The 14,022-nt window shown below is 48.8% G+C and overlaps 1 protein-coding gene across 6 annotated transcripts in view; it reads right to left on the bottom strand.

The window, feature by feature from the left end:
• The window catches only part of RUNX1 (RUNX family transcription factor 1), a 254,199-nt gene that overhangs the window by 33,111 nt on the left and 207,066 nt on the right, over positions 1-14,022 (bottom strand). For 4 of the 6 annotated variants that reach the window (XM_077879125.1, XM_077879123.1, XM_077879126.1 and 1 more), the window contains one exon: positions 10,533-10,724. The exons of the other annotated variants lie outside the window; for them this stretch is intronic. In XM_077879125.1, coding sequence (XP_077735251.1) covers positions 10,533-10,724 — 192 coding nt within the window. The remainder of the gene's footprint in view (positions 1-10,532; positions 10,725-14,022) is intronic. 6 annotated transcript variants of the gene reach the window in all.

A 14,022-nucleotide genomic window follows, 5' to 3' on the forward strand; every position in this document is an offset into this window, starting at 1 on the left:
ATAATTATCCAAGCAGCCCAACCTGAGATTTGAATTCCAAAGTCCATACCCATAGCTATTACTGTCAATTGATAGCTCCAGCTTCTGCTTGCCTCAGAAAGTGCATTCTGGGGGCTCTCCTGTTTTTCTGAATCCCTTCTGATGATAAGGTGGGAGAAGCAGCCATATCCTAATGGGATAGATGGACAGAAGAACGGGCATTGTCTTGACATCATCTCCAGGCCACTGTATCTCCCTCTGAGGGAGCCATGAATGACCAGGGAGAAAGTTTGAAAAATACGAGAAACTCCTTACAGACCTTCTAATGTATCTCCCCCTACGAGCCCCCTCCCCCAAGGCGTGAAAGAATCAAATGAGGAATTCGGGAAGAGATTCTGGAATAAGAGTAACAAGATTTCCTCTCCCTTCCACCTGAATTGGCCATCTGTAATTTTGCACAAATTCAATTTTAAAGTCATGCTTTGTAATTTGTGGAAAATCATATTAAATTAAACAGATCCACGTCTGGGCAATGACTTCTCTCATTTAGCAACATATGGTGCCTCAGAACGCCCGATCCCACAGCAAAAATATTACCAAAAAAAAAAAAAAAAAAAAAAGGTGGCCTTTTAATCACAGGCAATAGAGTAGAGGTGTTCTCGGACATCCCTACTGGCTTCCCTGAGAATGTTAGGCATGACCGTTAATCTCCAAGAGCTGCAGTATCCAGAATTACGGAATGTTAGCATTTAAGACGACGTCTCTAACCGCTTAGATGGGGGGACCCAGACTGGCAGTCAAGGGAACAGCGGCCCTGGCCACACGGTGGCTCTAGGCCCGCGCAGGTGCAGCAGGCAGGACCTTCAGGACCGTGTCGTGCACCTCGAGGGGTGGCAGGCGGTGGGGATTAAATGAACACACATCGGTCCTTTCTGTAACTGTGAGCTCTAACTATTTTGTTCCTGCCTTTGGTAAACCTGCGAACCAGGTGATGTCCTTGTCATGATTCGCTGCAGTGAACTGCTCCAAGAACACCCCAGTGTAGACACCATCACAAACATACACTGCAGGTTCAAAACCGGGGTGGGTGGCGGTGAATAAGTGCACGTTTCAAACACTTGGGGCTTTCACCCCAAAGATACCAGCCCTCTCGTTCCAGCGACAGAAGCATGGCTGAAAATGCAGGCAATGCCAGTTCTACACAGCCGGCAATTTACCACATCGTACGGATGACGATGAACAGACCCCCAGAGAAGCGATCTAAATAAACCACTTAACTGGCAGAAATGCCAAGTCGAGCCCTTGCGCTTGTGCTGACTTTTACAGATATTTTAATAACTTTATCATGTAATTTGCCATCCGATCTTGCAGAGAGATGCGCTAATGGAGTGCAAGTGGCCACACAGCGCCATAACCCCATGAGACTTAATAAAAACAACCCGGTTTGCTTCCCTTGTATGTATGACCTGCGCCTCCCAAAAATGCAGTCGCTAGCCAGATGATTCCCACCTCCCTTTTTACCTTGAGATGTTCTTTCACCCCCTCCCCATACTCTTGCAAGTAAGTGTATATAAGCAGCCGTCCCAAAGATGGAAGGGGGGATTGGCACAACCTCAGCTATCTGGGCCTTGGATCTGGCCTCGGGCTGAGTCAGATTGAACAGATCAAGCTGTCAGTAAAGAAATGTCCTCTGCGGCCACCAGCAAGTCATAGACCTGGGAGCTTTAACTGTCAGATGGGTGAGCTGCTCACTCCCAGGGTGGTGCCGACGCACAGGCCTTCCCTAGGGATGCTCTGCCTTTAGGATACCACTGGTGGTCACACCCAAACCCCAGAGCTGAAGGATCACAGGGCCTCCTCCCCCAATCCTCCCAGTAGGACTGAGCTCACCACTGCAGTGACCCAAACCCTGTTAACCGCACGGATCACCCTGACCTATGCATGTGGAGACTCAGCAACCTTGGGTGGAAGGACCAAGATGATGAGCCGCAAGGAGCACCAGGTCAGTCTGCGGTGTGCGTTTTAAAGCTCAGGTTTTGGGGCTACCCAGTAGCCATCAGGTGACGTGAGCTGCACCGGACGGTCCTCTAGCACCCCTCCCCCGTCTCGTTCACACTTCCTCCAGTTGGAAAAACGGAGAAGATTGGGAAAAATTCTCTCCGTCTTACAGAGAATCACCTTTACAAAAAAAGGAGTAAACTCTGGCTGTTGATCACAATTGGAAGATGTCTTTCAAAATCTTGATACTATCTTTGGAATGTTCTAGACTCTACATATGACCCTAAGACGTTGTGAATAATGATGGTGCCCAGCACTGTGGCACTTGAGCCTGTGTCTGGAGGAAATGACCCTCTTCTCCGCCCAATATCTCGTTTGGGGACTGGGGTGTCCGATACAGTTTTGTCCTGAAAATGCTGACTTCTTTCAAACATAAATATATGATCCCGTGCCTCATAGGGCAGCTGGAACTGGCTAATACTCAATCTGAAGACTTCCCATAGCTTGATAATTAAAAATTGACTGGAGAAGAAGTAGTACCTTCCCCCTTTTCTCCCCTTGTCAACCCTCAGGTGTGCACAAAGAAACAGAAAATAAACACGATTGGCCAATGTTTGTTTTTAGGGTGAGTTCTATACTATTCCTTAAAAAAATTATTTTATTTACTGCGGTTGGTAACTGAATCTCTGGTATCAAAACATAAAATGTTCTGCCAAAAAGAGATTATGGAAGAAAGGCCTATGGAAAGAAACTGGGTTTGTCAGTGAAGATTTCATTTACAGGCGTTTTGCAATCCGTACCTTTAATCTCCGTAACAATTGGGCTGTTCTACTGCTTTGGAGGCGATTGTTAAATAATAAGAAAGCTCCTGTGGGGCTAAGGCTTTTTTTTTTTTAAGATTTTATTTATTTATTCATAAGAGACACACACAGAGAGAGAGGCAGAGACACAGGCAGAGGGAGAAGCAGGCTCCATGCAGGGAACCTGACGTGGGACTCGATCCCAGGTCTCCAGGATCACACCCTGGGCCAAAGGCAGGCGCTAAACCACTGCGCCACCCGGGCTGCCCCTGGGGCTAAGGCTTTGAACATAAAATGCAAAGATATAAAAAACAAGGAAGCACAAAGGTGGCTCTCGGAGAAGCCCCCTGCCTCTGTACACTTTACCCCAAAGGCCTGGCAGCGTGAGGCCCAGGGAGCGTGAGGAAAGACAGATGTCACTAGGGTTCCTCAGCATTATTTGACTCCTACATGTTGACTTTTTGCAGAGCCCTAAGACATGTAACTGAATTACAGCGGGCCTGCGTTTCAGCTCCATGATGCGAGGAAAAATAATGCAAATGAGTAAAACCAACTCATTTTGGGGAACCACTACTTACGAGAAAGCACAGTAGCTTTCTAGAGGGGGCCTTGCCTTCCTCCGGGCATGTACCGTTTGTTCCTCCCGTGGTAGGATCTTTTGGTAAACTTTGACACGACTTTATGGCCGTAGTCAAAGTTTCTTTTTTAAATATCCAAATTTGAAAGGCTATCTTGGGGTGATTTGTAAATTTGGGATTATGAGGTAGGTATGCAAAGCGAATCACCAGCCTTTCAAAATGGGCGTCTGGTCAACCATGCCTTGCCATAAAGCCATTTTTAAAAAGGCAGCTTGTCCACAACGGCAGTGACATGCCGAGCCCCGGGGAGGTCAAATTCTTGAGTCCATCCCAACTGGCTGACTTCCTGTCACCTTCTGGGCCTATGCTTACCACCATCCACCATGTCATGAGCTGCTGCGGGGCTGCTTTGCTCCCATGACATAGGGCAGAGGGCCCCCTTTCCCTATCTAGCCCTGCTGCACAGACGCTCTAGAAAATGTTAAGAGATGCCTGATGTCCTCTAGGAAAAAAAAAAAATCATACATTTTCCTGCCTGGGAAATAAAAATACCATGATACCGAGTTCCAGCAAGGATGGGCTGAAGTGTTGGTAGCCAGAACAGGTGACTGAGGCATTCAGCACAAGACACCGAGCCCATACCTACCTGCCCATAATAATATCTGTTCTGGGGTAGGGGGGACAGAGGGAAGTTATTTCTAGACTCCCCTGCTGCCTTCTATCCTTTCTACCTTGGGAGAATGGGTAGAAGGTTGGCCCCTCCAAAAGGGGTGTCCAGGTTCTGACCCATGGAGGTGTAAATGTGACCTTCCCTGGAGAAACAACCTGCAGGTGCCATTCAGTGAGAAGAGATGAGAGTCTTCTGGTTTATCTGGGTGGGGCCTAAATCCAATGGCACGTGTCCTTATAAGATACAGAAGAGGGGATGACATAGACGAAAAGGCCATGACAAGATGGAAGTAGAGATAGGAACGATGTAGCCACAAGCCAAGGGATGCCTGGAGGCACCGAAGGCTGGAAGGACAGTTCCCTAGGGCTTCAGAGGGAGCACGGCCCTGCCCACCCCTTGGTTTTGGACTCTGGCCTTCAGAACACGAGATCAGAAATTTCTGTGGTTTTAAGCCACCAAGTTGCAGCAGCCACAGGAAATGGAGACGTTTGGTTTGGGGATGCGGAGCTTACCAGCTAAGAGTTGTTAGTGGTATCCTCGGGCTGGCTCTACGGCTCACCATTTCATGCTTCGCAGTGGTGTGAGGATCCAAGAATTAATTGTTACTCCTATTTTGCAGATGGAGACACCTAGGCTTTAGGAGGTTACGTCCCCTGCCAGAAGTCCTATGGCAGTACGTGGTGGGGGCCAGGTTGGGCCCAAGGTGGCCTGCCTATGGAGCCTTCACTCTTAGCCACCCTGCGCTTTGCGGGACATTCGGTTTTCAAGCTTAGCTCTCCCGCCGATTAACCCATCGCTATCAAGTGAAGCCTCCAACTGCAGTTTTATTAAAAACTCACTCTTCTGAACAAAACCTTTGTCGGCGTGTGTGCGCTCCCACACGTGCGCGCCGGCCCACAGATGACAAGAATGAGGGGAAAGTTCAGAACGTATCCAATCCTCAGAAGGAATATTTTATCATTGAGATCAAAGCCCTAAAGTGAACTGTTCTTTCTTGTAATGAGAAAAGATGTCCACAAGGCATTACCAACAGGCTCTGGAAAACACGGTCTGGTCACCTTGAACGACATCCACGAAAACGTTTGGTGTGAAAATGCAGGCCCGCTAAAATGTGGTTTATGATGACTAGGGTGCTGACAGCCGGCCAGGCTGGCGGCTCCTTTGAAGGGCTGGTTTATTAAGTACTTAGCTGTGCGGTGCTTGTAAATAAATACAGGGCAGGCATTTGAGCAGTGCTGTTCAAGGGGGTTCTGCGTCGGTAGCGATGCCTCTCCACCAACAGAGTGCGGACCGCTCGCGTAAGGCTGGCTGCCCCTCCAAGGAGTGAGTGGAGGGCAGGGGTGATAGACACAGTGCAGCCGTAGCAGGCTCAAGCCACAAGGGCACAAAGGGTGCAGAGGCTCTGGGGCCTTTTTTTCAAGGAGAAAACCAAGAGTTAGCTTTCTTCCCATCCTACTTTCTCCTTTTCCAAATGTCTATGACGCAATTCGTTAGTATGAGCTTTTCAACCTTTCCTGAAACCTAGAGTTTACACTGCACCAGCCAAGAACACAGAAAACCTGAACCGGGTTCTCGATTCCTGCCTTGGGAGGGCTTCTAGCTCCATGAACTTCGACTGTCCACCTGCTTGGGAGAAGCAGGGACAGGACACAGCGGTGGCACCCATCGGCTTGCTCCCGCCCCGCGCATTAGCTCTTCATCGTGCGCCCATTCCACCCTTTCCTTTTTCCCTTCCTTCCTTCCTGCCCTTCTTGCACTTATTTATTTATTTTTTATTCATGGGGATACCTGATTCCGGCTGGATTTCAATCGTGTGAAGATTTTGTTGTAAACCTTGAAAGGCTCTCAAATTCTACTATACCTAGATAAGAGTTATTTTTAAATCATTCACTTTTCACGTTTACAGCGTGCCTTCTAAGTTGACTCCTAGCACCCTATTTCACTTTGTTGTGTAACCATTAAATGACCACTTACAGGTTTATACGTGCAAAGTTCTGGTGGTTTTGCCTTTTAAGATTTTATTTATTGATTCATGAGAGACACACAGAGAGAGGCAGAGACACGGGCAGAGAGAGTAGCAGGCTTCCTGCGGGGACCCTATGTGGGACTCGGTCCCAGGACCTTGGGATCATGCCCTGAGCCGAAGGCAGTCGCTCAACCACTGAGCCACCCAGGTGCCCCAAATTTCTGGTGTTTGACGGTAAGGCCCCATCCCCACTTTGATTTTGAACTTCTAGAAGAAGAACGAAGGAGAGAGAAAGAGACAGAGAAGAAGAAGTAGAGAAAAGTGCTATGCAGTTGGATATTTCACCCCCAAGGCTGGAAAGGGGATTTGTCTCTCCTCCTACAGGGAAGTGGAGAGGCTTTTTTTCCCCCTTTTGTCAATGCAGCTGGTAAACACTGACATAAGTGACCCTGTTTAATAGCTGAGAACAAAGTCAATTCATATCTCCAAAAAGCTTCACAGACAATAGTACCAGAGAACATAGTCTTTCCAAAGTAACTTCAACCTTCGGGGAAACACTATCAACACAAAAATCACTGGAATTACTAAAACTCAGGAGGTGAATCGGAGATGTCAGGCTCTCCACTGCCTGACCGTACTCTCAAAGCGAGGCACCCACACTCCTCGAGGCTCATCAGAGGTTGCCTGGATTTAGACATTAAGAAGGCTCTGGTCCCACTGGACCCCAAGAGAGACTCCTCCATGCAGGCAGGCCAGGCTGTTGCCCCGGTAAAGCAGACAGAGGGTGGCTGGGAAGCCCTCCTCCTCCCCCTCATCCCTCATTCCCTCATGCTAGAGATGCATTATTCTGAGTTTTCTTTTGTCCTCAAGTTGCAAAACAAATGTACATCTCCCCCCACCCCACCCCCCACACACACCAGTCAAAAAAAGACAGCTTATCGAGGTGCCCGCCACAGACTCTGGCCCTAAGGTTCTCATTATTAGCGATATCTACAGAACACAACCAACACAGTCCTGCCAAGTGAACGTCCGGCCCAGCACTGCTCCCATCTCCCCTTTGACGATCGGGATTCTTCTTGACACTGGTCAGCCCTGTGTCTAATCGATCCTCGATCCAAGAGAACCTGCCACCCCGTCAGCCCTGGCTCTGTAGCCAGAAAGGTCTGGGTTTGGGTCCAAGTCTGTCACTCATGCTCTTGGAGATTCTGGGCAGTTGTTAGCTTCTGAGGTTCAGTTGCTCTGTCTATAAACCACAGCACAGGATTGTGGTGAGAGCGGAATAATGTATACAAAAGGCCTGACCTGTGCCAAAATACACCATAACCGGTCCAGTGAAAGAGTTAAGCCTCACGCCTGGAAGTTTATGACCACGCACGCGAGAACAACAAAACTGGCCTCTTTGTCCAGTTTTGACAGTTTTCTGCATCAGCAAATATTGGGTATCCTCCCCAGAAAGGAAGGGGTCATGCAGCCTTAAATGTAGTTCATCATTTTTGGTAAATCAAGAGGCAAATTCTTCAAATGACTTGCTGGGGTTGCCTGGAGCCATCTCTAAGGGAGCATGTGTGACCGATCCAGCATCAGCGACTTCATCTCGCTGGGATCTGTGCTGGTCGCATCTTTTAAAAGGACACGTGTCCATTTTCCCTCCCACGACTGAACAAGAGCCCTAAGACTCGCCTGGAGAAGTTTGCGATGACGTCCCAAACGAGTCGCGTAGCCATGACAAAATGACTTTCTATTCAATTTTAGGAGCTGGTAAAGGAGGAAGTTGATATTAACCTCAGCCCTTTTAATAGTTAAAACCTCAACAAATAAACAGTGGTTTGGTGGCATGGCAACCTGCCCCCCCTCCCTCTTCCCTTGCTTCAGATAATTTGAGATGCCTATTCTGAGGGATTCTCGAGCACATCTGATTCTAGATAAATAAAGGCGTTTTTCTGGATCTGTGATTTCCTAGTGCCAGAGTTCAAGGGGCAGACATAGCTCTCCAGATGAGGTCCCAGCCTCTCTGTCACCCCACGATCCCTCCAAAGCCCCGGCTGCTGACGTTTCCCGGTGCTGAAAACAGTCACACACCCGTACGGCACCGCTGAAGAATTGCCGTGACCACCTCTGGGATATTTTTCTTACAACGATGACTGCCATTTCAAAGAGAGCCATAAACACATGCTGGATTTTTATATAAAGCATCTTCTTAAGTATAATATGGAGTCTCTAGAGCTAAGCCAGGAAAATAAGCATTTTCCTACTTGTCAAGAACAAAATGAAGGTTCTGGCTGAAAGAGACTTTACTCTTATCCCTGTTAACTTTCTAATTTCAGGGGGAAAAAAAATCCCTCGGGTCTACTCAAAACATGACTAGGGTAAAAAAAAAAAAAAAAAACATTTTTTCTTATAGGAAATAAAAAAAAGAAAGAAAAAGGAAAAGTAGTTTTACATGAATGTATCCTGGGTAGTTATTTTTAAAAAGTTCCTCCAATTTTACAAGTGAAGGACTGAAGAGCAAATCATATTTTGGAAAGAAAGAGCTTCAGCAATATAGTTAACACATTCTTTAGAGTAGCAACCAAACCTCTAGGGCACTCTAAAAGCAAGTTATTATTACTTACATGTTGCAGAAGTAAAAAGTTTTTAAAAGGAACAAGAAAGGGGAGAGGCTCTGTGTTAAACCTGATACTCTGCTAAGCATACAGTATTCCAAAGAGCCGAAGAATGCCCGTCCGGCCTTGGTAATGTCTCCACCCGAGAGCTGCTGGCGGCCCAGGACAAGAATTCACTTACCACCCTCCCCCTCTTCTTTTGGGGAAAAAGAGCCTATCTGACCAGGAGGCAAATCAGATCTGATTCATTCCTCACCAAAACTGTCCGCCACGAAGCCAGCCTAAAGGGTGACCATTGCAACTTGCCGCCCTGCATCTTCCCTTGCTTTTAAAGATGCTTAATAGTTTGGGTTCCAATACCAGCAGAGTGAGGAAAAACCCTTACTCAGCCCAGTAGGATAAATTGTCAGTTATGGGCTGAGACCATAAGAAAACAGGAGTCTTCCCTCTGATGTTACGAATGGAGGTCTGAGGATGGCATAAATTAATTTCAGCGGCCCCGCACACAGGATCACGGGATCGCCTTCTAGAATTTGTTCTGTTCGGAAGGAAAGGACCATTTCACTCCTCACTCATCCCTCTCACTTAACGTGCCATTCGATCGGATTTACCGTACACGCTTGCATTCTGGCATTAAAAAAAAAATCAATATGCATATCTCGAACAAGTATTCATGATAAGCACCACAAAACTGATGATCTCAAGGAGGCCTTTTCCTAAATACGCCGAAGATGCATCTGCAGATGAGAGCTAACCCGCCCAAATCAAGCTTTACGTTTCTGTTTGGGGACAAGGGGGCCACCCTTCAGATGGACCACTTAGCAGCTGTGTGCCTGCTATCTGACAGGAAGTCTTGTCTGGAAACTTTCCATTCAAATAACAGAACCTCCCCCAGACGCAGAACTAGGAGAGCTCGAGGCATGAGCCATCAGACTCTGTGCAAGGGTGCTTGCTTGCCTTTCCAGAGCCCCCCAAAAGCATATCCTAACCCCCAAAGCGAGCGACTGGTCCCAAAACCTTAGAGAACTCAGGACCGGGACATGTCCCACGATAGGACCCGCACAGAGAAACCCCCCGGGGAAGCTAATTTCTGCGGTCCCAGAGGGCAAGTAGCATGTCCCTGGCTGGCCACCTGCCCTCTCCCCCAGATGTGTTGCTTATCTCTCCCTTTGAGTTAGACAAGCCCGCTGCTTGGAGAATCTCACTGTGACCGTATCGTACGCAGCTGCGTCCTGCCCAGCACAGAGAAAACAACTGGATTTCAGAAATTCGAAATGGTATCGCAGAGCAAATCATCATAGACAAGAGTGGCTTCTATGGTGCAAATGAACTGTGCGTCTTCTCTCATTTGGCACAGCATGTTTTATGCAATTATTGCATTTTACCCTGTTTTTGCAATTGCTGGCTAAACCCGGGTATGTGGGTATCGGGAGGGGGGGCCCACCTGCATTCTTTATTGATTGCAAATTTATTTATTGTCAATAATACCTTTGATGTGATGGCATCCAGGCTATCGAAGTATTTCTTTATATTAAAAAAAAACAATAACATATAGATACAAACCCCACAAATAATTGAAGGCAATAAGAACTTGAAATGTCCTGACTTTCACCTTGCTTGGTGTGTGTGTGTGTTCAAGCCTCATGGGTAGGTAGGAAAACAGCAGAGCCAAAGCTAACTCAAAAAATTCAAGATATTATCTACACATAGATATCTATCTCTCCATATCCTAGGTGCCAGTGCCTCTCGATCTGGGGATCTCATTACGGTGCAGATCTGACTCAGTAGGTCTGGGGCGGGCCAGAGACTCTGCTGTCTAACCAGCTCCCAGGCTGCTGGGCCGAGGACCACCCGTTGAGCAAGGAGCAGAAGCCAGGATGGGTCTGGGGGGTGTGGCCCGAGGGCGAGGCGGGAAGCGGGCTCCCTCCAGGTACTTACCCTGCATCTGACTCTGAGGCTGAGGGTTAAAGGCAGTGGAGTGGTTCAAGGAGGCCCGAGGGTTGGGTGTGGGGGCTGGGTGGTGTGGGCTGACCCTCATGGCTGTTCGCCGCAGCTGCTCCAGTTCACTGAGCCGCTCAGAAAAGGACAAGCTCCCGGGCTTGGTCTGATCATCTAGTTTCTGACGATGTCCTATTGTGGGGAGGGGGGTGGGGGGTGGGAAGGGGAGAGGGAGGCAAGGAAGGAGGGAGGGAAAAGATCAGAAAATGTATTGTGGATTTGCTAAAAGTCGGGGTTCTCTTGTCTTGCCCCTCCCTGCCCCCTCACCCCCAACGTGGATTTGCTGGAGATTGGCGCACCTGGCTGGCTCCCAGGGGAGATCCAGGGCCACCGACCCCACAGCAGCCGGGGCTCCCTTTCATCACAGGCCACGGGGTGCTGCCCCAGCCTGCGCCCCATCTCCCCAAGCCTCTGCGCCCGTCCCCGCGGGGCAAGAATGCAGCGGGCGTGCGGGGATCGTGGTGGTGTAAGGTCGGGAGTGAGGGAAGGTGCATTAATTGTTGGCACTTGGCCACGCACTGCGGGCTGAGCTAGGGCAGCCAGGAAAGGTGCCCTCCCTGTGGCATCAGAACAGCCGCTCCTCACTGCAACCCCGGCCACGGGCAGCAAAGTGGGCCGCCCAGCTTAGCGCACGCCCCGTCCAACAGGAAATGAGGTGTGGCTGCAAACCCACAGTCCTGGGGGAGGTCGGATTTCCTGCTAGATGCAGGGCATGGGCAGCCCCTCAGCCCCTCTTTGCTCCCTCTCCTCGAAAGCTTTTCACGAGCATCCTTCAGCATTCTTCCCCGAAGCCCGCTTCCCCCCGTGTACCCTCTAGGAGGGGGTTGACAGGGCCTCATCTGGAACCTAGAGGTTGTGCCCGCAGACTGGATGAGCTTCCCCCAGGGGCTCAGCAATCCAGGGTGGACAGTTGGGCCACTCAGCTGTCCGTATAGACAGTAAGTATATGTGTTGCCGTGTTCCCCCTGCAGTGAGCAGAGGCCAGTCCCATGGGACAGGCCGGGAGGGCTGGGCCTCCAGTTTGCTCCCTTTATCCCCCCAACAAGATGGCTTTAAACTGGAGACTCAAGGCCTGCCAAGCAGAACCCAGGCTCAGGATGTACGGATAGAGCCACCATCCTCAGAGGATAGGCCCCTGCTCCTTCCTCACCTCTGTGGTTCGAATAAAGGCTCATTGACCAATTTCACACACCCGTCCCGCGCCCCCCCCACCCCCCATCGTCTGGTGGCCTCCAAACAACATTGGAGGAGCAGCCTGCCTGTTGCCACCATCAAGGGCTCTTTCACATGCCCTGCCCCAGACCTCAGTTAGAAAGAGGATCCCTGGACTCCACTCCCCGCCAGCCCGGGGTGGGAGAAGTAGATCGCAGCCCAGCTCCCAGTCGCTACAATTACAAAATTAAATTTTATAACTTATATTATGGTTCCAAATCTCCGTGGCTTGCCGTTTCTTCCCGCTGCCAGGCCCCTTGGCACAGTTGACACCGTCTCAAATTCCACACCAAAAAAAAGGACCCACTATATTGCAGTGATTTTTATCATGAACAAGACCTGGTCGGCTCCGAAATGAGGAGAACGACTTAAGCATAATATTTGTGTAGTTCAAATGCAATGCTCCCTCTTTTCATGTGTCACCAAGGCAAATCTAGACTCTGATTCAGCCCTGCAGCCCACAACACTCGACGTAAACACAAACAGCCTGAGTCACACAGGGCCAGCACACAAGTGAGAGGCCTCTTACCGACTGAGTATTTTAAGCACCGGCCTCGTGGGCGAAAGGCCATAGGGCCAGGTCCTGGAACAACCCCTGTCACCCCTTTCCCTCAGAAGTGGGAAACTGTCTTTTTCTAGAACATTCTATTTCAGTCGATCATGGTGTAACCGTGGTGCCTCTGGAATCCTCCTTCCTCTTATCTTGGTGGCAGATTCTTAGCTTTCTGATGACTTAGGCTGAAAAATCTGGTATTCTTGCAGCAAAAACAATTCCAACGCAAAAGCCACGCAAGGCATGGCAATTCAGCCTTTTAAATGCCTCGCACGACCTAATGGCTGGTATTAGGAGTTGAGCGGAGAAGAAGGCAGGAAAAATGATTCTGGAGGCTTCTACTTGCCCCAGAAAGAATGCCGGCTGGCGAAGTAATGGTGCAGAGGCTTCCAGCAGGTTTTGTACCCATTTCAAAACTTCACATTCCTTGGGCACCCAGTGGCATTTTTAAAGAACACCGTGTCAAGGACAGTGGGTGATCCAGGAGAATGATGTGTGTGAGATCACTCTAAATGCAAACACTCGGCATTTTCAGGTCTATGGTCGGGCTCTGAGGAAAGGCTGTCAATTGTGTCTGTCTCGGCCACCAAGATCGGGGACCCCGTGCCACCAAAAAAATGGAGCGAGAGTTAAGTCATTTTAGGTAAGCCACTACCGTGGCCGGGCACAACGTGCGATTATTATTATTTATTTATTTATTTGTATTAGTCTCCTCTCGTTGCTCACATGTTTAAAAAAAAAATGTTTTAACATGTGAGCAATTTCTGTACCAGCTGACACCTGCCAAAATCGTAGTCATTTACAGAGATTAGCTGATGACTGCCTGCTTTAGCAGGAATGTTCAGGCATAACTTTCAGAGAAAACAATTCTTCACTCTGAGCTATTTCCTAAGCCCTGGGAGTCGGGAGGCTGAGTCGAATGCTTGGAGGAGCGGGGGAAGCATGCACTCCACACCCTCCCCACATGTGATCCTGGCAGTAAGTAAGAGTGTTATTGTCTCTGCAGGGAATCTTGAACCCCTTCCTCACCGAGGTGCTGGAACCCGGCTGTAACACCCAGGCACGGTGGGGCGGGGGGGGGGAAGGGGTTGGAGGTGGGGAATAAAAAGCATTATCATATTAAAGGTGTGGTTCGGATGCATTTATAAGCTAGATCAAAAGAACACCTCATTCTTCTTTTCCGAGGCCATCAGATTTCATGGGCCAAAGAGCAATATTTTGTACGAAATACAGAAGCTTCCGATATAAACTTTCAAGCTGGGGGAAAATGAATGCTTTATGTCTCCGGTTTCCTGTATCTGTGTGCAATTAAAATGTCAATTTGCCCCCTAGATTTTAAATACAGGAGTATGGGAAATGTCCACTATCAAACTCACTTTTCTTCCTTCTTGCTGAGTACTGGGCTTCAGAGGGCAGCAGGGAATTCAACGCTGGATCAAACCTAGTAGACTTACAAGGCAGCCCTAAACGTTTGCATGTCGGCAGCCTGGCTTTCTGAACACACTGGAAGCCAACTGAGAATGTTGACACAGTGGTCCTTAAAATAGTGGCTACCAAGAGACTTCATACTAGGGCATCTTAATGAATCTTGACCAGAGTTGAAAACGATGCTAAATTGTGTTTCTCTACTACCACTCCCACATTTTGAGAAAAGTCTTCGCTTAG

The sequence above is a fragment of the Canis aureus genome, chromosome 30, assembly GCF_053574225.1.
Source record: "Canis aureus isolate CA01 chromosome 30, VMU_Caureus_v.1.0, whole genome shotgun sequence".
In the NCBI taxonomy this organism is placed as follows: Eukaryota; Metazoa; Chordata; class Mammalia; order Carnivora; family Canidae; genus Canis; species Canis aureus.